The 24,587-nt window shown below is 45.6% G+C and overlaps 1 protein-coding gene across 2 annotated transcripts in view; it reads right to left on the reverse strand.

Moving 5' to 3' along the window:
- Positions 1 to 22,916, reverse strand: part of anos1 (anosmin 1) — a 34,097-nt gene extending 11,181 nt beyond the window's left edge. For both annotated transcript variants that reach the window (XM_076263634.1, XM_076263633.1), the window contains exons 1-4: positions 22,686 to 22,916; positions 17,167 to 17,214; positions 3,966 to 4,028; positions 3,394 to 3,616 (exon numbers count right to left, since the gene is read on the reverse strand). In XM_076263634.1, the coding sequence (XP_076119749.1) occupies positions 3,394 to 3,616; positions 3,966 to 4,028; positions 17,167 to 17,214; positions 22,686 to 22,877 (526 nt within the window). In that variant the 5' untranslated portion in view covers positions 22,878 to 22,916. The remainder of the gene's footprint in view (positions 1 to 3,393; positions 3,617 to 3,965; positions 4,029 to 17,166; positions 17,215 to 22,685) is intronic.
- Between the last annotated feature and the right edge of the window lie 1,671 nt (positions 22,917 to 24,587).

Raw genomic sequence — 24,587 nt, forward strand, 5'->3', positions numbered from 1 at the left:
TTGTGGGCTGAGAGCTCCTCTTTGTCGGAGAGAACACAAACACACTCCATTTGCATCATTGTTCCCCCCATTCAACCCTATAAACCATAATAAATGTGTCCATGTGCTATAAATTATAGATTTATTAAGCGCAGGGCTTTAAAACAAAATCATCCAGCGTGACAGATTAACTCTCCCCACTCAATTTATTACTAGTGAGATATGCTGAGCCGCTGATTGAGGAGCAGCCCGTAGGTTTAATGAAATGGAAATAGAGAAGGAAGCTCTCTAAGTGCAGAGGAATGCTGAACAAATTCCACACTTCTCTATAAATCACTACGCTTCTGATGGAATAATAGAGGACTTGATATTTAGCACCTGAGCACCTCTACTGTTTTGTGTGGGAGGAAGAGCATAAACACATGAAGCCATTCCTCAGCTAAGAGTGAATGAACCATGAGCTGATCATTGTGCAAGTCTTTGGGAGACCCTCCTACTTAATGTATTCCATAAGTTAAGGCATGGAAATGGTCATTGTAGCTCTATCAGGGAGTTCACTTTTTGCACAGAGGCCCACATTATTGTGATCTATTCTTCAGGGTGGACGTGTGATTTAAATAAGACAGAGGAGGAAAGAGGCGTCCGCCAGGCACATATGGGGCCGTTCCTGCGTGCGCCTCTCCAGGGCTCTCCGAGCGAACAGCTGCCTGTCATTGTGCTGTGGTTTTCACAGGCCGAGCGTGTGTCACACCTCCCAGCACAATGTGTAACGCAATAACAATACCGCAGCATTCCTCCTCCCACGGCTGCTGGCGAGTCCTGCCCCCCCCCCCCTCCCCGCGCACCACCCTCCTCATCTGAGAAAAGACACACCGCAGCGTTACGTGCTCAAACTCTCCTCTGCTCCAGCACTCACCCACATACGACACAGTCTGCCAATCATAATCATGGCCCCGGCTTGGCCCCCCCCCCCCCCCCCCCCCCGCTGCACCTTGTCCAAGAATCATAGCTGCAGCATCCATGTTCCACACACGTTCTCCGGCAGCTTCCAGCAGCCATGCTCATGATGCAGCTCATGTTACCTCACCCGCTCACATCACCTCCATCACAAGAGAAGTGTCTATTTATGGCTATCAGGTTCCAGTGGTGCACTCGCAGATTATAGCCTTCTTTAACCACATGTGAAGTCTATGAACCTAACCAATCAGCAACAGAATTGCGAGCCAGTCACATTGACTTCCATGGTGCAACCCTTCAAAAATCCATCTCCCAAACCGACAGAATGAATCAGAACTTCAACCTTTGGCATCACTGATTGGGCTCATATAACATGAAACTGTTGCACTGGAATATTTGAATATGAAATGGTCCAAAACAACTCCTAACTGGTCATTTTTCCTCTCCAAAAATCAAAGCCATGAAGTGCAATGTATGGAACAGGAGAGAATATGGAGCTTCACATTCCTTTGTGCCCAAACATTCCATCTTTGCCTGAAGAGGTCTTGGCTCTGGCAGCATGCAGCTTACAGGAACCAGCCTCCCAGCAGCAAGCTCTCCAGCCCTTTGGGAGGAGTGAGCTTTACAGACTTTACTGTCCGCAAGCTACAAGTCTCGCTGAATATAGCAGTCTAATGAGGACAACTCCGCAACACTACAGAGTGTAAACTCAGCAAGAAGCAGATATCACAGCATAATTTTTGCATTCATTACATTCATGCAAAAATTACGAGGTTCCATAATTAGATCCCAAAACCTTGGCAAAATCTGAACGTTTTAGAGAAAAAAGATTAAAAGAAATGTCTGCTGGTTCCCTACACAAACACTATTAATGAACCTACGCCGAGGCCTCAGGCTTTTGAACAGGGCGAGATGGAACAACAGAGTGGAACTGCGCTGTTCCAGCTTGGGGGTGCAGATGTAATGGAAGACCCCCAGCGCACTGTGGAACAAAACCCCAGCATGGGCTCCTCTGTCTCCGAGTGTTCAAAGATCTGCTGCGCACAAAGAGGGTTGGGTTCTTTGAGCCGGTTCCCCCTCTGTCAGGGACACGCTCTCCCAGGACCTCCACCTGCACGCTGAGAACATCTGAGAACCATCTCACCCTGAGCAACGCTCAATTGCACCCCACTCATGATGGGGTAATCGTTTCCAGCATTATGGATCATCCCCCCCTCGGCACCATTACGAGGCTTCTGCACACGTAGAAGCAATTAGAGCTTCAGAAAACTGGCCAAATAATTAGATGTTTGCTCAGTGCAAACTGAAGTGGTGATTTATAATGAAGAAATTCAGTCTACCTGGAAATGAGGAGGAATGAACATACATGCGTGGGTCTTAGGAAGAGGATCTCTTGCTGTTCTATTTTCACATGCTGCTTTCTGAAAGAATTGCTTCATTTATGACTTACTGCCTGGCATGAGATTGCAAAGACTTTGGAATAACATCCCATCAAGGATGTACTTGATGGAAAACACATCTACGTGCACTGCAAGCATACACAGGCTTGCACAAATCCATCTATACAGACACACATACATCATTGAGCTTTATACTGTATCAGTCCTTGTGGGATCTTTGTGGAGCTTTTTCTCTGCCCATTTCCCTTCTCTTTAACTTTCCCTGATGCACACACACACACACACACACACACACAGAGAGAGAGATAGAGAGAGATAGAGTAAGAGAGAGAGAGAGAGAGAGAGAGAGAGAGAGAGAGAGAGAGAGAGAGAGAGAGAGAGAGAGAGAGAGATGGGTACAGGGTTGTTACTATGGTTCTTCAAAGCTGCATTCTGTTTCTCCCCAATTGAGTTCAGTTCCTTTAAAGCCTTGTTATGGCCTTGGGCTACACTATGTTCAGATCATAGAGCAAGAAGTTCCATTTCAGAGCTCAGTCTCGGAGGACTTTAAAACAATGCTTCACTTCCCAGAGCATGGCCTCTAAACACCTCTCCTGCGCTCCAAGTGCTTCACACATAAAGAGCTCTGAAATTTGAGTCTCTTGTTGAATCCTTTGTCTCGTTTTGCAGCACTGCAAGCTGAGCCATCACGCAAACAGAGCTGTTCCTGTGATACTACATAGCATACATTATACATGATCATTTCACAGAGATAAATGCTCTATTTATTCTGTGGGCTCTGTAAATACATGTGCACTTTCCTGAAAATAATCAAACTGTGCCTATCAAAATAACCTATTCATGAACATACCATGATACATTATGGATCAGCCAGTGTGGTGTGGTATAAACCAGTACATTTTACTTGTTTGTGCATTTGTGTATATGTGTGTGTGTGTGTGTGTGTTGGGGGGGGGGGGTTGTGTGTGTGTGTGTGTGTGTGTACACATGTGTGTATGTGTGTGCACATACATGTGTGTGTGTGTGTGTGTGTGTCTGTGTGTGTGTGGGTCTGTACCTTTGTAGAGGTTCTTGGGCAGCTGACAGGTGTGTCCACAGCCGTTGGAGCAGCACTTCTTGACAGTGGAGCACTCGCTGTCCTCCTCACAGCTCTCCACGCAGGCAGCGGCGAAGCCAGTGGCCTTCTCGGGGGCCGGGCAGTCGCCCTGCTTCGCCGACTCCACCGACTTCAGAAACTCACAGCTCGTCAGACACTCGTAGTGCTTCTTGGGGAAAAGCGGCTGAGGAGCATTTTTTTTTTTTTTTGGACAGAAAAGAGTAAAAGCAGGGGGGAAAGGGAGGAAAGAAATATGACTTGAAGGAAAAACCCATGTCAGATTGATTTGAGAAGCCAAGTGCAGCACCGCCTGTTAGGTCAGAGAGGTGCCCCATTACAGGAATAGCCCTGTTTACATTGCAGCTCATGACTCATGAGTTTGATGGGTGGGTGGGTAAGGGCTTTGATTCGGTAATGTACGGCATGCCATTAAGAACACAGAGCTTCCACTTCAGCCTTATTCTCTCATCATTTCCCTTATTGAATTTTCTCAGCCTACAGGGAGCACTCAAACAGCAGAGTCGGTGACATACCTCACATAAGTCCTGGCACTGGTTCTCCTTCAGGTCCCAGGACTCTTTGCAGGGCTCAAGGCACTGGGAGAGGGGCAAGACAGAGCGAAGAATGGAGTGAGAGAGACAAGGAGAAAAGGAGAGACAGACAGTGACAAAAAAGGACAGAGTCAGTGCTTCAAAGAAAACACCACATCAAAGCAGCCGGCTGCCTCCACACCGTCTGCCAAGCACCTTCCACTTCCACACTACACACACACACACACACACACACACACACACACGCCATTATCCACATGATGCGGCGCACTCCCACAAAGCAAACATGTCCCCAAAAATACCTCCACACAGGACACACAGTCCTCTAATATTTACCAGACCAGCAATGTGTTAGAGTGGAGGCGAATAGGGGACCGCTCAGCATAAAAGATTCGGTTGCCGGCGGTGCGTGGCGTTTGGCTGGTGGGAGCGCTCGGAGATTCCTTTGGGGATGCATCAGTACTCGGTCCTGCTCACGTCTGGACCTGATAGGCTCTGGCATCAGCACCACGCTTCTCTCTGTACCACTTCCAGTTCCAGTGCACTGGGAGCAGCCTAATGGATGATACACCCCGTTTAAATGTTCCTGGGATTCCCTTCTTTGCCACACATGGAACTTATTTACTGGATATTTTACGTGGGTTGCAGATAAAAGAGCTATGCACTATAATGTAACAACAACGCCAGGCACCCAGTCAAACATAGCGCATGAGAAGCGCAGAGAAAATGTATCACTATAGTCATATTCTTTTGGTCGTAAGTGCAGCTATTTACCCACAACAAATCAAATCCAATGTGTCCAAATGTAATAAAAGATGAAAGTTCATGCATGTCTGATAGAATCATGCTGAGTCCACCACAGCAAAGAGCGCATCTTCAGACGGGATCGAGCAGCGAGCAAACAGCTCATACGTTCCTGGTGCCGGCCGCTCGGAGAGAGAGAGAACCCTGGGAGTGCGCTCGCTCGCTCGCAGGGAGAACCGAAACCTGCGGTCGGGCTGCTTCTGTGCAGCCACTGGGGCCGACCCAAACCACACCAAGCAGACAAGCAGCCAACCAGACTCAGCCCTTTTCAATTTGAGCCTGGGTCTGCCCCGAGCCCTGCACGAGCATCCCGCTGCAGAGACAGCCTGGGAAGGAGCCCACGTCAGGTTCACGTCCATACAGATGACCGGGGCTGTCTGAGCTGCATGATGGAACGGCCAATCAACGGACTTATAGTGTGCCGAAAATACAGACCTAGGTAGCCTTCTACATCTACAGTAACAAGGACTCCCGAGATGGGAAAATCAGGGCAAATCAGGGGAGCAAAGGGAAAATGGACTTTTACGAGAGCCTCTGTCTGATGCTCACTGCTCACTGCGCAGTTGTTTATGGCTCTTTAATTCGCTCATTAGGCGGGTCCATCGTTATAATGCCATTCCCACAGAAAACGTTTATTTGGCTTTAATGACGAGTGTGGGACACGCACATGCTTAAGCGTACAGCCTGGCTCCTGTGAGGCTGAAATCAAGGGGGCCCGGCGCGCAGGCACTGCCAGTTTTTAATAACACTCCGCAAGTCTCTTAATTAGCACTTGGCGTGTCTTGTCTCAGGGGAGGACGTGTGACATCGTCTGGCCACGCAAGTGTTAAGTGGCACAGACGTGGTGCAGAGAGATGGGGGCCATTGTGTTAAGTGGGCAGAACATCTTCACTCATGACTCAGGCGCTGGTTGTCCAGCCTGATTATGCAGGGCCTGAACAATTGTGAGATTAGAGAACACAGGTGATGAGGTGTTCAGAATGCACGCTGGCTTCCTGGAATCCGGTGCAAGTGTTCATTAATGATGATTAGATTGGGGCCAGTGAGAGCCCACATCACAGCAGGCCTCACGGAATGGAACTCAGGGAATAGGGAACACTGATTTAGAAATTCAGAGGTGAGTGAACGCCAATATCTCAACAGATTGGTGGAAAATTTGACGACAACCAGATGATGTTGAAATTGCATGGTGATGTGAATTCTCCCCCACAAAAAAAGAACTCCACGCCGAGCTGACCAAGGCAAGGCATGAAACTAAAGAGAGGGATTTATCCTTCCCTCACGGCAACATAGCAGCACCCTTAGTTTGATTTCCAGTGTGTCTCCGAGGCCATACCTGGACAACGACTTGCGTGGCTCCAGCAGACCCGCCGGGGAAACGGAGGAAACAAGCTCATGCACAGGCCAAGGCTCTAAATCCCCTCTACAAATCTCTAAACACACATAAAGCCCAGGATCAGGGCCGCTCTGGCTCTCACCGCTCCCATGGACACAGGATATGAAGATATTACAATAGTTAAAGGGGGGGGAAGGACTCAAATCCGTCTATACTTCTTTTTTTGGCCCTTTAATGGTTCTCTTTTAACAATAATGCCCAGTATCTTAGAGGGCTCTGTCTACCTGTTGATACTATTCTCACGCAGCAGGATAAGCTGCATTCATTCACGTTCATCCCTTTCTGGAGGTCATGGAATTTTTGGCATTTTTCAGCCTTTCAGAGCGGTAAGGTGTGTCACAAAAGGTGAGGGTGGCAGCAGGTAAGTGAGCAGTCGAGTGTCTGAAACCCCTGCACAGGTGTGCTGATAACTGACAATCTGTCAGCATTTCCCAACAGTCCCACCCACACACTGACAGTTTAGCAGGGAAAGGGAAGGGTGACAACAGATGTCTTGCCAAAGCAAATATGAGAGCTCTTTATAATTACAAAGCCGCTTGCATCAATCAAAAATATAGCTTTTAAAACACATGTTTACAACTGGATCCATTCACCACAGTAAGTGCTGATTGTTAGGATCAGGTGTTCTGTGTCAGTGTCCTCGGGGTCCAGAACAGGAGGGTTTTGTTCAGATGACTGAATCTACATGGTGAAATGATAATAAAAAGAACCACCATTTTATTGTGTAGGAGCAAAGGAAACTGGGGCGGTGGGGAGAAATTCACACTGGTTCCCTGTGCAGACCCAAACATGAGCTTTGCCGGCTTTACCAGAAGCTTGTAAGTCCAGTGAATGGCGGCTAGAGCAGCCTCCAAACAAAAGCATTGTGCCTCACCCTCTCCCTTTGTGTTGTTATCTTCTTCCCCAAAAGTGACACATTCTGCATGGATAAGTAGGGTCTGCCGTTGGGCTCTTTTCTTTTCCCATTTCACGCTGTAATAAAATGCAGCAGTTGTTGCACTGGGGAACCTTGAAAGGCTTTATGTGGGGCCGATGTGAAAGTCAGGATGAATGGCGGCCCCGCCACAATCTCTCCTCCCTGGGTAAAGGCAAGGGGATGGGGGGGGGGGGGGGGGAAAACAACCAAAAAGGACACTGAGCATCCAAAAACAAACTTCCCTGTGGCATTTCAAGATTATCTCTGTCTCGTCCTGAAACATGCACATCCCAAAGGGGACAGCTGAAACAACATAAACTATGCTAAGACGAATGTACAAAAGGCAGCTGAGGTGCTTTGCTTTGCTTAATGAAGCATGAAGTGCTACCAGTGAAGATTGCCGCAGGCTTTACCATACACACTGCAGTCATAATAATAAGAGGCACATAACTCTTGAAATTGAATCACACGGGAGGAATAGGCACGCACACAGAACAAGCTCACACAAGAGAGAACGCATGTGTGTGGCCAGGCTCCACAGCAGACACTCAGACACACACACAGACACACACAAACACACACAGCCATGTGTATGTTGTTATCAAATGACACACACAGACACACAGACACACACACACACACACACACACACACACACACACACACACACACACACAAACACACACAAACACACACAGCCATGTGTATGTTGTTACCAAATGGCTGGCGACTACAAATGTAATTCTCCTGTTAAAAACAACCAGATGAGAGCCAACACTTCCTTTTCTTCACCAGTTCCACCAGATGAAAAACTTTCCCTCCAGCGCACCTCCCCACTTTCGGTCCCTCTCTCTCTCCCTCTCTCTCTCTCTCTCTCTCTCTCTCTCTCTCTCTCCCTCCCTCTCCCTCTCTCTCTCCCTCTCTCCATCTCTTCCCCCACCGACGCTAAGCGTTGTTCTGCCTGAAACAACGCGGTGAGGCTGCGTGTCAGCTCAGTGCGGAGCAGCGGGAGATTTATGGAGTGTGAGCGGAATGGCGGAGGGGTGAGCGGTGGGATCGCGCCCCGCTGAGGACCCAGCCAGGGAGGGGCCTGGGAGAATCTCCCTTTGTTGATCGGCCGTGTAAATTCAGCGTCCCCGTTTGGTACTGTACAGCACTGAGTTATGTGTCCTCTCCCAGCCCTTGCTATTTTCACAAACGTGGGGGGGACTCAATTACCCCCCCCCCCCCCCCTCCTCCTATATGGAAGTGAGTATCGATCCAGCGAGCCCTCCTCAGGTTGAACGCCATCCTTGATATCGGTTGGTGGACCTATTTCTCTCTCCTTTTCTCTTTTACACTCTTTTAGGCTTCCTGACAAGCATGCACGCACACACACACACACACACACACATACACACACACACACACACACACACACGCACAAACACTAACACAGGGAAGGCTGTAAGCACCATTACTCTTGATGGTTCCCCTGTCAACCCATGGTCTACCCTTTACAACACCTCATTCTTATTCATGGCATGGGCCCTGCTTCCAACAACATTATCATAACATAAAGTCAGTTTCATTCTTGTCCAAATCCATACTGCAGTCAGGCATTTTATTCCTTGCCCGTGTTAAAGTATCCACACAGGCTTCCTGGCATATCGGGAATTAAAAATTAATCTCTTGCTGGGCACAAGGGAGGTGAACTCAGTTCCTATAACCACAGAGCTTTGCAGAATAATTAGCCATGCTGGGGTATGTATCTCTACAATTGTTGAACATACTCACACTGTGCTGAAGACCTCACTATCAAAGAAACACTTAACACTTTCACTGCTGTGCTATTTCCCTCCATACAATTTTGCAATACCTACACAGCTAAAGGAATGCTTTCCAACTGTGGTGTGTATAGGAATGAGAGGTGAAGATTGATAGCGACGCCTTGATCTCAACTCGCGTGGAAACATGCGGCATGCACTCTGTGAACTTACAGATATTTTATCATGGCTCAGTGAAATCTTTATTCAGAGAAGCTATTTTTCAAAAATGTGGCAATGGGCAGGATAGCACAAGCTATCAAGTATGGTATCATTCTCCTTTTTGGTAAATCAACACAGGTGTGTGTTTGCAAAAGCAGTCTGAACATGCTGCCACATTTAAGTGTGTGAGTGGATTAGGCATGTCAAGGTTGGAGAAAGAGCGCGACTGATTAGCTTCGGTGCTTCGACTCCGCAACTCGACTCTCGCCCCAACCCCCTCCATCTTTCATCAGGACTCAAGCACTGGTTTGACTCAAGTTGCATCGGACTTCAAAGGCATCCACATCAGTTTGTGTTGGTCGTGGTGTTTACCAAGGATTCCATGAGTCATGTAGCCCTGGACCCTTTGGCGGGTTCAGAGTACAACAACGCTCACCAAACTGAATGTGGACTTCACCACTGCTGTCATATAAAAGCCTTTAGGGGAAGGGAGGCTGTCTGCTTTTCATCGCTGAGCTTAGATGTGAATTGTCAATCTGACTCATATGTTTACAATCATTCAGCTTTCAAAGATTTATTTGAGCAATTACCGTATCTATCCGCCCAGATATGTAGTTATGTCATTTACTGTAGAAAAGCCACGCTGAATGCACACTCTTTGTGAGCTGGGTGATTCAGTAGCTCTTAGAGTCTTAGAGACGGTAAAAGGCCATAAGAAACTATGAAAACATCCAGCGATTTGAAGCTTAACAAACGCCTACATGGATTATAGACACAATTCAAGCACAACAAATTCCCTTAAAAGTATAGCTCATAGGCCTACTATAGCATTGGTCTAAGCAACACACCCAACACGTTTAATCGCTCAAAGTACTTAGATGGAGCATTGCCTCAGTCCTTTGAAGGGGAAAAGAGAACACTGCTGAATTGCCTAGCAGGTGGTATCAAACAGACATTCTTGAAGTATCACCTCAATTATTAATTTAAATGCAGTTGGAGAAGCAGACAACAAAAGGACTGGGAGGGATAGCTCAGCAGAATGGGCTGGGAGGGGAAGGAGGAGGGTGGGGGGGCGGCGGGGCAGTGTTTGGGGGATTCTATGAATTATACATGCACCTCACAATCAGAGGTGCCTGTCTTATTTATGAGCTGGAGGAAAAAGCGAAACGGCTCGAACAGCAATAGGCTTTGTCGACAGTGGAATGTAATAGCCAATTCGCTTAATTCTTAATGAACCTGACGTCTCGCGCAGACAACACCCACCCCCCACCGCTGCGGATCAAACTACAACTGCACCCATTCAACAGTTGCTCTTGTTCTGTTGTTGTTGTTGTTGTTGTTGCTGGTATCATGAGACGGCCCGTGCTGTAGATCTGGGAGAGTGGGTTAATTGGTGTTGATAAACTAGTTTAGGGTGTGCCGAGCCTGCTAGCGCCGCGGTGGCACAAGCTGAACTTAGTGCTTCTCTGGGGGCTCCGTTTACATTCTGTGACAATTAGACTCAACAGGATACATCCATCAGGAGAGGTCAGATGCCTGATAACAGCCTGCTTGGTGGTTTTTCAGGGGCCACAAGCCTGGGAAAGTCAGCCGCTCAGCACAGCGCCTGGATCATTCTGGCTAGCTTCTCAGAAGATTTCCTGAGCAAGAACACAAGTCTTCTTAAGAGTCCATAATATTAAGGAGGTGGCGACGGCAAAACCCACAGTCTTCGAGAAATGATGGACACTTCAAAACGCCACCGAACACAAACTAATGTGTGAACATGCTCTGCCTGCTCCAGATTCAGATATACACTCCAGAGCAGAGCATGAGTGCCCATGGCCAGGCTTTGGTTGTGGGCTGCACATAGCAGTCATGCCATGTTGTGAGTATGCAGCCTGAAGTGAGGAGTGAGGATGTGGACCAATCATTTTCAATCATCTGCTGGGGAATGCGGCTACAGTATGGTGCGATTTAGGGAGCTATAAGGTCTTCAAAATAATTAACATGCTCCATTATTTCCAGCTTAGACCAGCTGGAAGTCATAGGGCAAAGGAATAGCAAATGGAACAGATTTAAACCGCTGCACGTTTCAGGGGATCAATGTGGGATTAGTCCAGAATGGATGACTTTTTGATTACTGATAAATTGGGTGTCCTTAGGAATCTGAGCAGGCACACTCACTCCCCCGACATACTGACCAGACAACCAAGAGGCTTAAGATAATTGAGTAGCCCCTGCTGAACCATTTCAAGTAAAGCTCAACAAATGTCACTGCTGCTGCAGCAAACTGATAAACATGCAGTTTGTAAATTGGGCTGTGTAGCAAAGAATGCTACAACAACTTTAGCTATAGTGGTACAAAGTTCACTTTGCCCATCCAATCCAAATACAGTTGGAATACATATTTCTAACAAATAGAACATGTTTTGAATATACATCTCCATATTCTCAACTGTCTAGTGCTCCAGTGGTATCAGTGGGTAGGCTGCTATTAATTGACACATCACTGTGGTTAATTGCTAGGTCACTGAAACAACTAAATCAAATGTCAGAAACATTCAATCCATCAGTGTTGACCTCTATCCCATGTTATCGGTCCCTTTTGAGGGCTTTTTCTGGTCCATCTGCATCATCTCGGGAGGCTTCCAGAGAGGACAGAACTATCAGAGGAACTTGCGGATGCTGATAAGAAAGATAGGCCCTCAGAGAAGCAGTACACACTCTGGCATGAGGATAATCACAGACATTCTTTCTGTGACAAGTCTTTATTGCTTAAAGAGGATTTTTACAAGCTGTCGTAATTCAGATAATCCTCCTTCAACACCAGCTAAATTAAAAACAAGCTGTTATTTGACATGCAGACACATCAGATCATGACAGCTGTAAAGAAACAGATTATTTCTTAATCAGGATATATTTGGAATGCAGATGCTATATAAGTACACATTCCTGATGACACACTTTAAAATGCAACCCACATTCAGTCCTTTTGAAGATATATATATAAACAAGCAAGCAAGCCACTACAGCTTGCCAACTGTTTGAATCCAACATAAAAGTCACCTCGCTCCTTTTCAGACATGACTAGTCTGAGAAAAGAACAATGACCCTGGGAGTGAGCTAGACTGCAGCAGGACTCCACCTCTCTGCATGCCCCAGTCCGGCTCCTCTTCTCTTTTTTTCACCCCCATCCTTGCCACCCACCATGTGAATAATGAGCTCCACAGATAGCAGGCAACAGCGCGGGCCCCCTCCTTCACCCAATGAAACTTAACAGCCATGTCCAGAGCTGCTCCTCCCTGCAGAGACTGACCAGCCCTCTGCGCCACTCCTCCGCCACCCACACACCCGGCCAGACTTGCAGCCCCACGCCCCCCCACGTCCCCCCACACCACCACGGCACAGGACAGAGGTAAATATTAATGGATAAGGGATCCATTAATGTGTTTAGGGAAGCCACTGTGGAAAGCTATGAAATACTGAGAAATAAATGGTCCATGTTAAGGCAAGAGGTAACAACATCATGAAGAGTGAGAATCAAAGACAAAGACAGAGAGAGAGAGAGAGGGAGAGGGAGGAGGGAGAGAGAAGAAAAAGAGAGAGAGAGAGAGAGAGAGAGAGAGAGAGAGAGAGAAGTGTCTGACAACGAAATATTTGGACTGGATCCAGTTAAGTCTCAATGCAGGGGTACAGGAAAAAATGGTAGTTTCACACTCAGTGGCGACTGACCTTTAGCTGTAGTCTGCTTTGTCTACGAAGGTGGCACACCTCATACACACATGGCGCAAGGTGTGAGAGTCTGGCTGAAGAGAACCAAAAGGTGCTTTGATGCATTTCCTGCCAGACAAGGAAACCAGCTTCGCCACACAATAAAACTACCACCTAGCACCTACCTCTTTTTCAGGGGACCCTTTATGACTGCTGGCCGCCAAAGAAAAGATGACCACACAAAGAGCTCACAGTGAAACGCCAGCACTCTCCGGCCAAGTTTGAAGCAAATGGGGAAAGTGATATTTTCCCTGAAGCAAAAGTTATGTCTTAAATGAAGATTAATGAAGATGCGTACAGTGCCAGCGCTACCAATTTAATTCCACTGGACTGATTGACCTAGAAACAACACTACCATTAGAGACGTGCCGCCTGACAGTTCTCAAGCTCAAGTAGAGAGAAGGAGAGAGGAAACCAGCAGTATTCCAACAACACTCTTCCCTGAAAGCCTTAGGGGTGTGTTGTGATTGTCATTCTGACCTTTATTTTTCGCGTTTACATCGAATTCAAAGGAGATCTCAAGAGTGATGCCACTGAATAAACACTCACACACAAGCCATATCTTCAGGGCTTTCCCTCACAATAGGCACCATTGCAAAAAGCGCAGTCTGAAAAGAGACACCTGGGCATTTCAGTCTCATTAAGGACACGACTCCCTGCAATTAAATAGCGGCCCTATAGACGCCATCGCCCAAAAGAGCCTTTATACTGGCTGATGAGGAAGACCTTGGAAGTAGAATAAAGAGGGGGAAGAGGATGCTGGAGCGAAGTCTTACCGCTCAGGGAGGCCGAGTTAGAGATTAATGAATTAATCTTCCTCAGCCTTGGAACAGGGCCCCTTTCTGTTCACTGACATATTCATTTCAGCATAACAGAATAACAAGAGGAACACTTCTACTGCTTCAGTTTCTAAATGTTCGATTGAAGATTTCAGGAAACAATGTAATTACATTTTGGATAGGTTCCTGTGGTCTCACTGGCCAGCTGAATAATGCATGTGGCTGTGGAGCTGGGTTTGAGTAATTCCTATTCGCAAATCAACTCCAGTGTTTGATTTGATGCTTGACTCTTGTAGAGTGCTGTCCTGATTGTACTCGGCAGACTTCAAAATCTGGGATATTTCTGATTGTTTTGATTGTTTCCATACACCTCCTTTATACTGTGAAGGCAGTGAAAGAGGAGCCCGGCATTCTCAAACTTTTGATGGGTAAGCCTGGTTTTGCTTTCGCTTTTTTTCAAGTGGTTGTATGAAAGATAAAGAAGCAACATGACAAAACCCTTCACAAAGGCTGGCATTCCGGCCTCCTGGCGTCTCGCGGCTCAATGGGGAAATGGGGATGTTATAGCATGCTAATGACTCCACGGCGGTCCCCAATGTCCCCCTCTCCCTGCTCCAGTGAGAGGCCAGTGAGGTTAATTACCATAACAATGGCCACACTGCCAAGTCGGGCCAACTCTGGACACTGCATATGAGCCAGCCAAGATTACGTTCCCCCCCCCCCCCCCCCCCCACACTCAAATGAATGCTACAGGCTTTGATTTCCAAAAGTGCTGACAGACTAGAGCGGGTGGGGGGGGGGGGGGGGTCAGAATCTTTGTTTAAATAATTAACCAATCTCTCCACACATTATCTGCCCGGGGACCCCAGTGGGAGTCTTTGACAAACCTTTCAGTGTGAGAGACTTGATCCCCACAGCAGTCACAGGGGGTTTGCTTGGGCCAGTGCTTTTGTCGTCCTGTTTGACTTCCACTGAGGCTGTGCACTGCTGATGAAGTGAGGAGGCTAATCGGTAGCTGTAGGGCCATTCACACGCCCAGCACTGTAACACTCTGGCCTGTGTGAGGGAATTGTTCAACATGGTCACAATGGCCAGAGCCTTTGTGTGCCAGTCGCTCTGAATACCTCAATAAAGTACTCTGTCAATTATGCAGATCAGTAGAGTATATCTGAACTCTATAAACACACACAAGGATGAAAACAGATGCTCTAGTAACTCTATTTCAACTCAGCTTTTGTGTTGAGTTGAGTTTATAGGTCTCTAAACATAATGCTGTCATAAAATAGTATGCACTTGGAAAGAAATACAATACTACACAGACATAACTGAATTTGCAATATAGCCCTATGTTCTTCGATCTGTCGGGGGTTGATGACAGCATCCCCAAGTTATTTTGGCAATAGTAATGCCAGATAGCATTGCCTTGCATAGAAAATAATTACATCATCTACATCTGTGTCTAATTCACACTAAAAATATATTATTTATCTTCACACAGTGAATGAGGCAAACTGACATGCTTGATTCAGGGGGTGGGGACAATATGTGCATGAAGAAGAAAAAAAATCCCAGGCATTTTTTAGACTTTCTGTGACATAGATGGCTGATTATGAAAACAATGTGCTGTGCTTGGGCATGCATCCAGCCACATCCTTTTCAAACATAAAACTCTTGATGAATGACTTGGGATCTGTTCATGCCAGGAGCCAAGGTTGGCTATCTCCGCACAGAGGGGAACAAGTTTTGCTGCATTGAAGAGGGAGCCTGAGCCTTGAGAGAGATGCCCCTCTATCTCCTCCTTCAAGCACCCAGACAAGCTCATTAGCCCTGACCTCGTAAAACCTCATCTGCCTTAAGCTGGATGAAATTCATTTTTGTTTTGCGCCCAAGGCCTTTGGCAAGAGCTCATGGCTGCTCCTTTCTGTTCCACTTTTATAAGCCATATTTTCAGGCTAACTGTTTATCAGCTCATACAACTACTAACACATTTACAACTTAAAAACACCATCACAGAACTGGACAGCTAGTAGCAAAAAGACTGAAAGGGTGTGCCTAAGTAGATAGTTCATGGTGTCTGGCTTCCACCATTTAAAATAGCAGTTCCTTCATAAACCATGGATGTCATAACCATGACATTACGCAATGTGTTGTGACAAGACAGACTAGTGTGAAATCTGTAGACCTTCATCCACGGATTCCTCATACAGAAGGCATGTGACTGGAGTGAGTCCTAACAGAAATGGATACATCCATGTGTCAAAGATGTGCAACTAAAAATGCAGGATTTGTGAACTGGGCCTACTTCGTGGTTCAAATAAATGATACCAAATGTTCAAATGGATCACACAGCTCTGGTTCAACATATCCATTATTTCAGACTACAGAGTTTTTCTCACTATCTGTCTTTACCGAACATATTAAAGTTGCAGCAGTATTACCTCAGTTCTAATCAGACTGCCATGGGACTGGAATGTGGGACTGTTTGACTGGAAATCTTAACCAAAGTGTATGTTTCAACACTTTTATTTACTTAAACTTTTGTTTATCAATGCTATTAAATAGACATGGTTGTCACCACCTCATCAAAAACACAATTTACTGTAAACTTCTTCAATGTGTAAAAAAACAGAGCAATCAAAATAGAAGCACTCATACAATCGAATGGCAGACAGTATAAACATCTAGGCTCTCGTAAAAGACAACATTCAATACCAAGTTTATTTTCAATCCTTCCCACCGCTGCCTTCTACCTCTGACAACCTTTGAAACAAAATATGCAGACTGGTGCCATGAGCGGAGAAAAGAAAAACAGACAACATCACGGCACTGAGTTTGGCCCGGTCCCATGTGGACGCCAGTAAGAGCGCTCCTGTTGAGCAGGTTCCCCTCCCGTGAATGCACAGCCCACAGTGGGCTCGGGCAAACTGCGAACGGGATGTCAACAGCTCAGGGGAGAGCTGAGAGAACATGTCAACACCAGCCCCTCAGCCGGCCGACACACCATCCTCCGCCACGGGACACCGCCGCGCCAGAGCAGCGCGCCATGAGCCCAGCCACGGAGCAAAATGACAAGAATTCAAATGAGCAGGAGCCCGGTCCAGGCATCCCAGTGGCACGCTTATTAGGCCCGACACGGCGGTTACAACAGCCAGCAACTTCAGCCTCACCTATTGTGAGTGAGAGGAAAAGTCGGCCATAAAAGATGTTGATGTGAATCTGCAGCGAATCCATAAATGAGGTCTATAAACTGTGGCGAGCTGCAGAGGATGTTTGTGTAAGCAGCAGGAGCCGGAGCGATGACAGCTTGGACATCAGACAACACAAACACACACAAAGTGATTATCCTCATCTGACAGTGTGGCGGTTGAGCTGTCTACATACATCCCACCACTGGGCTGCTGTATCTATATCTGAAACTCCATAATGCCATTATTAATATGCTATATAACGAGTTGTAACTGTAACAACAACAACAAAAACATGTTGTGGTAAATTGCTAGACATAATTACATTTTATAGCACCATGTCACATTGCCCAAAGAACCCATTTAGCCTCCTGTTACTTTACCTTTGAGCACTGTTTGTGATTTTGACACCATGCCAAGGATCCATTACTCTGTAAGGAGAGAGAGAGAGGGAGGGGGGCATAAGTTAGGGTTGCATTACCAGACAGTTGCATTACATTTAGAATCAATATGTTGTAAAACGTATAAAATGAATGCTTTGTTACAGTACATTTTCTCTCCAGAGGAAGTCAAACATAGACACATTTATAGTGCCCCTCCTCTCTCAACAATGGATTTTTCTTTTACCTTTCATACACTCACAGTAATTAGCTGCAATCCCAGAGGTAATTAATTAAGACGGTATACATTCTGTTTAGAACCCCACGAGAGCTGCCACAGATGGCTGAAAGATGTGTACCAGCCGAGTCTCTGGTCAGTTTCACGGATGCCAGAGGACACCCTGACCCCAGCTCTCATCACAGACTGCTTTAGCTAACCTCCTGACATTTGAGAGGTTATACAAACAGGAACTTGTGTCAGCACACTTATGCGGAGCGCAAACACCTAAACCACTCTCTAATTTCTCCGAGAGGGCCAAGGTATGGTTTCCATGAACTCAGACATGTTGTCCTAAGTGTATTGGGTAACAATGTAGTTTTTCCTGTTCACTTTCAAATGTACCATGGAGGAGCAATTACAGGCAGTAATTTCCTGGGTTCCAGTGGGGAGACGTGAGCTGTTACTTCCAGCCCTGGCAGTGCTCCTCTGGTGGAGATATGAAATACAATGACACAACATTTAGCACCACAGTTTGGCTGCAGGGGATGATGGAGCACTTCAGTGCACACATTTCTAGATGTTCCCTGAACAGGCCTAGTAATTACTTAATGTATTTCTATTCATTATTTATTTTCTATTTTATAACAGAATTTGACATTTGGTGAACATGGGGTCTAGTAATAAAGTGTTTTGGCAAAACTGAGTCGTTGAGACAAATGTGAGGCTAATAAAAGGTCACGGCAGGCAATGAATCAGTGTTCTGGTCCTTACATTAAAGGACACAGCCAAACTTCACTACCCTGCCATGCAAAAAGTCTGCTTAAGTTCAATGTCAAGTTCAAAGCCTCCTCAAACAATGTAATCCACTGGAAATTCCCTGTGAAACCTTGGGAGCGAACTTATCATTAAAGGACTTAATTTGCCGTCCAGCTCCGGTGGGTGTTGTGCAGTCAGTGTCAAGGATAATGGTCAACAGGCTTCAAAGCCATCCATGGCCGAGACTGGAACAGAGTCTATCCTTTTAAGTCGATACCATCCCATTTCAGACGAGAAGCCGCTGCCTACTTAACAGCGTTCAGGAGTATTTCCACTGGGGGGAGGGAAAAGGGAATGCGTCACCTGCCCTCATTCCGTTTTACCTAATTCAAAATTATCTTTTTCTGCGGAGGGAGCTACAGCCGCAGAGATTTGATTTCTCTGATCCCAGTATGGTACCTGCAGCCTGGTGATGGTAAGAGAGACAGAGGAAAGGGGACCGCATGGGAGAAAAGAGAGAAACAGAGAGAGAGAGAGAGAAAGAGAGAGAGAAATAGAGAACAGTAAATCATGTTTAAAAAAAAAAAGAAAAAAAAAGGTCCTTATGGTTGTCCCACTGGCCATCACTCAGAGTAATTTATATGGCGCGTCATGGCCACTGACAAACCCTTACATCATGGCCAGTGTTTCTGACACCTCTCGGAACCCATCAGTCATCAGTGGCAGGGCTCTATGGAGAGGTTCATTTTGATCTGTGACAGCATCTCTGCAGCGCGGCGGCTCAGCGGGATGTTGCCCCAGCTGTTACGGGCTGACCCTTCCATGTCACGGGCCGACAAGGGATAATTATAGGTCAGCTCCTCAGCCCCTAAAGTCCTGAAGACATTCCTGCTCGGCTTGAATGTTATGATGAGCTGATGCACGCCGTGGAGTCTGCAGATCGATTGCTTTTGCATTGCGTCAGTGCAGCTGCTGCCATCGGAGAGAAGAGGCAACCTGCGGAAGCTGCGTGAGTGACAGTGCATCTGGGAGTGGGTCCATGTTTAAGCCTTGTTGATATAGACGTGTAAACACGGCATTCAGATTTGGTTTATGGTCCCTGTCAGCTGAGAAGACCTAGCAGGTGACCTGGGGCCTTCCTGTTTGGATATTTCAGAGGGATATAGCCACAGTTTCCTTAGTGGTGTATGGGCCGGTCTTGTACATTCCCATCAGTACAAAAGGACATTTTGCACCCCGAGCTCACAGAACACCAGCAGAGGTGTTGCGATACTGGTTATCAACACACTGCTCCAGAACACCTCATTAAGCCATAGAAACTGCATTCAGTTGCAGCGACAATCTAAAATTGTGAACAATAAAGTCACATTCCAAGGTTCTGTTCATGGGAAATGCTAAGGGCCACTCTCTAGGCGCATAGCTCTTTAGCATGTTTAGAGTGTCTTGATTACACAGCAGTTAAGATAAGCTTCCTACATACACCCTTAATCCAAACAAAACAATCCCTAGGACAGGCCAAAGAGCACAAACCCCATCCCTCTCCACCTGCTCAACATCTGTGAGCATGTTCTTAACCTACACATTTTCCCCCTATTGTGATCTTTAGGTGAAACACATGGTTTTTCAAAAGCATTCTGGACATGTTGAATCAATGGGCATATGAAATCAGCTGCTCAAAGGTTAAGAGTTGCCATTAAGTTGTGAGGCACTGGTAAGATGAGGCATGGGTGCAATAGTAGGTGCATAGACTGGACAAGACTGTCCTGGTCCATAGCCCCATGCAGAGAGGTGAACCCAGGCAACATAGGCCCCTATTCATCCCGTCATGATTACTACAAACCTGCACACATGAGGCGAGCTGTAGCTGAGGTTTGATTCCACCCGGAGTTATTTAATATCAAAGATGAAACAAGGGGACACAGCAAAACTACTTTCCACTGTTTTTCTTTCCACTGGTTAATAACACAGGTCCCAGTGTGCCAGACATTACACCAAAGGCCTCAACATGAATGTGGGGGAATGAAGGGTGGAATTTAACATGCGCTGTTTTATGGCTGCACATGGAAAAACAAGACCTCATTGACACACCTTGTTTTTTTGGTTCTGTAGACCAGCACATTAATAATCCAAAAGAAGGGGGATGCCTTCTGAGTCTATTAGGGAACAAAACCCCTGTTTCACTTCACACTGTCAGCCACAATATTTACGAGTGGGAGTTTACTTCTATCCATGGTGGAAAAGATACAAATCATCCATATAGGACGGAAAATATTGAAAATATCCTTCAATGTGGACAGAACTCTCCTTAACCCAGTCAGGGCAAAGTAAAACACATAACAAAACAGAACATGCTTCAATTAACCCATTAATTCTCCAAACGCCAAAAAGTATTCCTCTGTAGCAGTATTTAGTCACCAGAGCAACTGGCGAGTGTGCAACATTATGAGCATTATCACAGAAGCCATTAACACATGTACGTTCACCTTTAAACACCTTAATGTCACAGCACCCAAGGGCTACAGGAGCTCCCCATATTTGTGCTCCCCGTTATAAACATCCTTAGTCTGCATTGGAAAGTAGGGCAGAAACAAAACTGTGCGCTGTAATTCACCACTGACAGCAACACCCATGTGGCAACCAAATGCATGCATGATTAATTGCAATTTGATTATGCTAACATTCTCCATTTCAATCATTTCTGAGTCCACAAAGCTCAATAATAAAATCTGAAGTCAGCCTTAGCTGCCTCATCAGAGTCTGCTGCCTGCCATATGAGTTGAAGCGCGTGCGTGTGTTCCAGAAAAACTACATTGGAGCTGATCACATGAGGTTATGTTGCTTTTGAGAGAAGGTGACCTCACCAAGCGAAAAGCAGAGAGACACAGTGTCCTCTATGAAGTGTGACGGTGGCATTTGGTGGCAGGGGCACAGGGCTGGGTGGGGGGGGATGTTTTTGCAGCTGACCAGACCTCCATTTCCACATGAAAGGCCTGCTGAGAACACAGTCCATTCGGTAGTCCACTCCGAGAATCAACAACAATTGCATTCTATTCTTAGCACTGTTCAATCCCGTCCAACCAGCCTCTTATCAAGAAACAAATGCATCATTTTTCACCTTCCCATTTCCTGCTTTGGGGAAATGCCTAAAGCCAAAAGCAGCACAATATGTAACACTCACTTCAAGCAAGCAAATAATATCCTCACCAGAGAACTTTCTTTTTTTAGATGGTCAGTTCATACATTTGCATATCTATCTGGCCAAGACTTGTTTCAGGTTACATGACTGAAAAGAATTACTTAAGGTGGATGTTATCAGGTCTGTAGTCTATTCTTTTCCTTCTTACAAAAAAGACATGGTCCTTCTCCCTTTTTCAAATAAATGTTATTTTAATGGTAACTTGATGCATCTTTTTACATACCTATTTTATACTGCCAATTTATGCTGCTGCCACGCCAAAAATGTACAAACTTGCAAACAGTGTGTGAATTTACTAAACCACCAATGAACAAGTGCAGTGACCACCAAATTAAGTGCTGTCTACTACAATTAGAACATCAACTACAAGGCTGCTATGCTAATGCCACTGATAAAAGAAAAGAGATAGTCCCTGAATGAAAAGTAAGAGAAGAAAAGATCTATTGCAGTCCTCTTTAGTGGGGTTCTGGGAGAGAACAGTGTGTCTAGTCAAGGGTGAAAAACAACTTCTGACACAACATACCAAATAGCCCAGAGGAGGAGATAGTTAATTCCTCTACTGATGAAATGGTCTGAACACCTACTACAATGGGGAGAACATAATTTTCTACTCTGTCAAAATGCTACAAGAATGAATGGTGGAAGGTGGAAGATCAAGTAGCCTACCCTGTCAAATCCCAAGAATATGAAATGTGACAGATATTGCCAAGATGAAATTGCCTACAACATGCACTCTGAACCCTCAGTGGAAAAGTAAAATATACACCACGTCTTCTGAGTAAAACACTCTTCTCTCACCTCAGTTTCTTAGTAGTAGAGTAGAAATGAATTAGAGTAGTAATCACCGTCATTATTAAACAACTCCTCGGTTGAGAACGGAAATTATCTGGAACTTTAAACTAAGACACAGTAGACTCTCAAGTGGACCTGATAAATAGTATGGTCCTATAAGCAGTAATTCGTTTTCTTTTTTTTAGCATTGGTGATGTTTTTGCCATGGCCAGCTTAACAGGTAGGTGTTCCATTCATTTCATTTCTGAAATCAGCACCAATAGTTTGAAAATAGCAAATGCAGGCCAGTGACACCTAACTTCTTGTAAACGCTTCTCTTATTTGTTGAAGATGATTCACCATGTGTGAGAAACATACATTAAAAACTTCAGGAATCCCCTACTAATGCTGTTAACGGCAGGCAGGTCTAAATGCGCGCACGGGGTGTCCAAAAGAGACAGACGCAATAAGCAACATTGTTTTTGCAAAACAGCTAATATAGCTGATGTACGGCACATTTTCAAATAAACATCATCACTCAAACTGACGTATGAATAACTCCACATGTGCCAAAGCTACCTGAAAATGCTTGAAGAACGCCGATATGCGGGTGATGTGAAGACTTAGACATCTCGAAGCGCATCTTGCTCGGTAAATGCTAGTGGTGAAGAAGGACTCGTCGTGTTTCCTCGCACCGACCTTCCCCGGGTTCGAAAGTACTATAATCCATAAACAAAGGGAAAAGAACATAACTGGCCTCCTTTTGGACATTGTGCGACCCAATGTTTATCCGCATACAGTTGGCGCTACTATGCGTTCTGACTTCGCTGGAGAAACTAAAGAAACTTCAGTTACCCACCAGGGAGGAGTCAGGGGCGCGTGTAGCTCGCTATTGGATGAGTTTAAGGTGATAGACGAAAGCGACCAGTCCCCCAAAGCAGGTAGGTCTAAACTAATAAACGTTTGTGTGTAAGCAAACCTTCTTCCTGCCCTATTAATGATCTATCGAATCATCCAAGGACAGTCAATTAAATTAAACGCTAGGTAGTATTTTAGCCAACATTACTCATCTGTTCACTTGTTGTCAATTATGGCTCCAAACTTGTAGAGCTATTCTCTGAACGTGCAAAAAGTCAACAACTCTAGCTTGCACGTGGTAAGGTGATGATACATAAGCCACTTTTTGTGCAATATTGCTGGGCAACCACATAACCAGTTCAATGGGTTCAGATTGAGTGATCGTGATCATTTGCATACGGATGATTAACCCTCTCAGAAGAAAAAAAATGTTTCCCAATATCAATGGGCCAGAACAACAAAACTTTGGAACATTGCCCAGCAACATTGATCCAAATGTTGCTTTGTGTATCATTAGCTTTACTGTATTAGGATCAGCCTTTCAAATGACAGATAATAATGATTACAAATTATACATATTTTTTTCCAGAATTTTGAATATCTATTATGATTTTTGGTGGAAAACGAGTCATAGGAGTCCTCTTCATTTAATTTAGTGTGGAATAAGAAAGTTCCCTTAGAGATTTTATGAGTAGTTTTGTACTTCATTCCTTGCTGCTTACAGAGCACTTTACTCTGCTCCACCCCAGTATAGCGCTGTGTTAATGTAATGAGGATTTATAGGTGTGTCCCTACCTTCAAGCAACGCAGGATAGCACTGAAACAGAGGCTCCCATAGTCAGTAGATTTGGCCAGGATACATGCTGCTCTGGGCCAGCTCTGCAGCCTGTGCCAAGCAGTTCAGTCTTTCCCTCTCTAATGAGACTGCTACGTTAATAAAGCACGGTGGATAGGTACATAGTGGAAAGCAGAGAAAAAATGGGCACTCCATTTTGCCAGGACTTCCACTTGTTGAAGACATCGGCTGTGATTACTATATGCAATCTTTGACTTGTAAGCCAGTGAAAGCACACCCATCCTTGCATGTACCATGGAACAGATCAGCATCTGCATCACTCAAATGTTTAACGTGCTGCAGTTTTCTATCTGTATTTTCACAATGCCAAAGTGTGTACATTGAGTGCATTTGACAGGTCAATTCCCTGGTGGTCTTCCAGCACAATGGAATTTGTGGAGAAGGAGAGATCCCCTGCTACTCTTAAAATATTTTAAGCACGGATGTCTGTGTACCTTAAAAATTGTGTAATGGTTTAATTTGTTGGCTTATTATAGCCATGTGTGGCAGGGGTTTTATGGTGAGTGGTGAAGGAAACACACAGACTGTGTGCGGTCCTAATGTCTCCTGCAGCCTGAAGGACACGCATCTTTTAGACTGCATGGTTTCATTGACTGGGAATGGCTTCTGCCAACAGTGAACTCAGCCTGTAAACTGTGCGCTGTAGAGGTGTTTATCTGGGCAGAGGGGGGACTTCATTTCAACTATACACGTCACACAGTCAATTTAGGATGTTAATTACCTCGGGTTACCATTGGCAACTGCTGTTTATATGCGTAAATAAACAT

Source organism: Alosa pseudoharengus, unplaced genomic scaffold (assembly GCF_046254945.1).
Source record: "Alosa pseudoharengus isolate Yale_2024_CS ecotype anadromous, Long Island Sound unplaced genomic scaffold, YU_APseudo_1.1 YU_APseudo_1.1_scf_3, whole genome shotgun sequence".
Taxonomy (NCBI): domain Eukaryota; kingdom Metazoa; phylum Chordata; class Actinopteri; order Clupeiformes; family Clupeidae; genus Alosa; species Alosa pseudoharengus.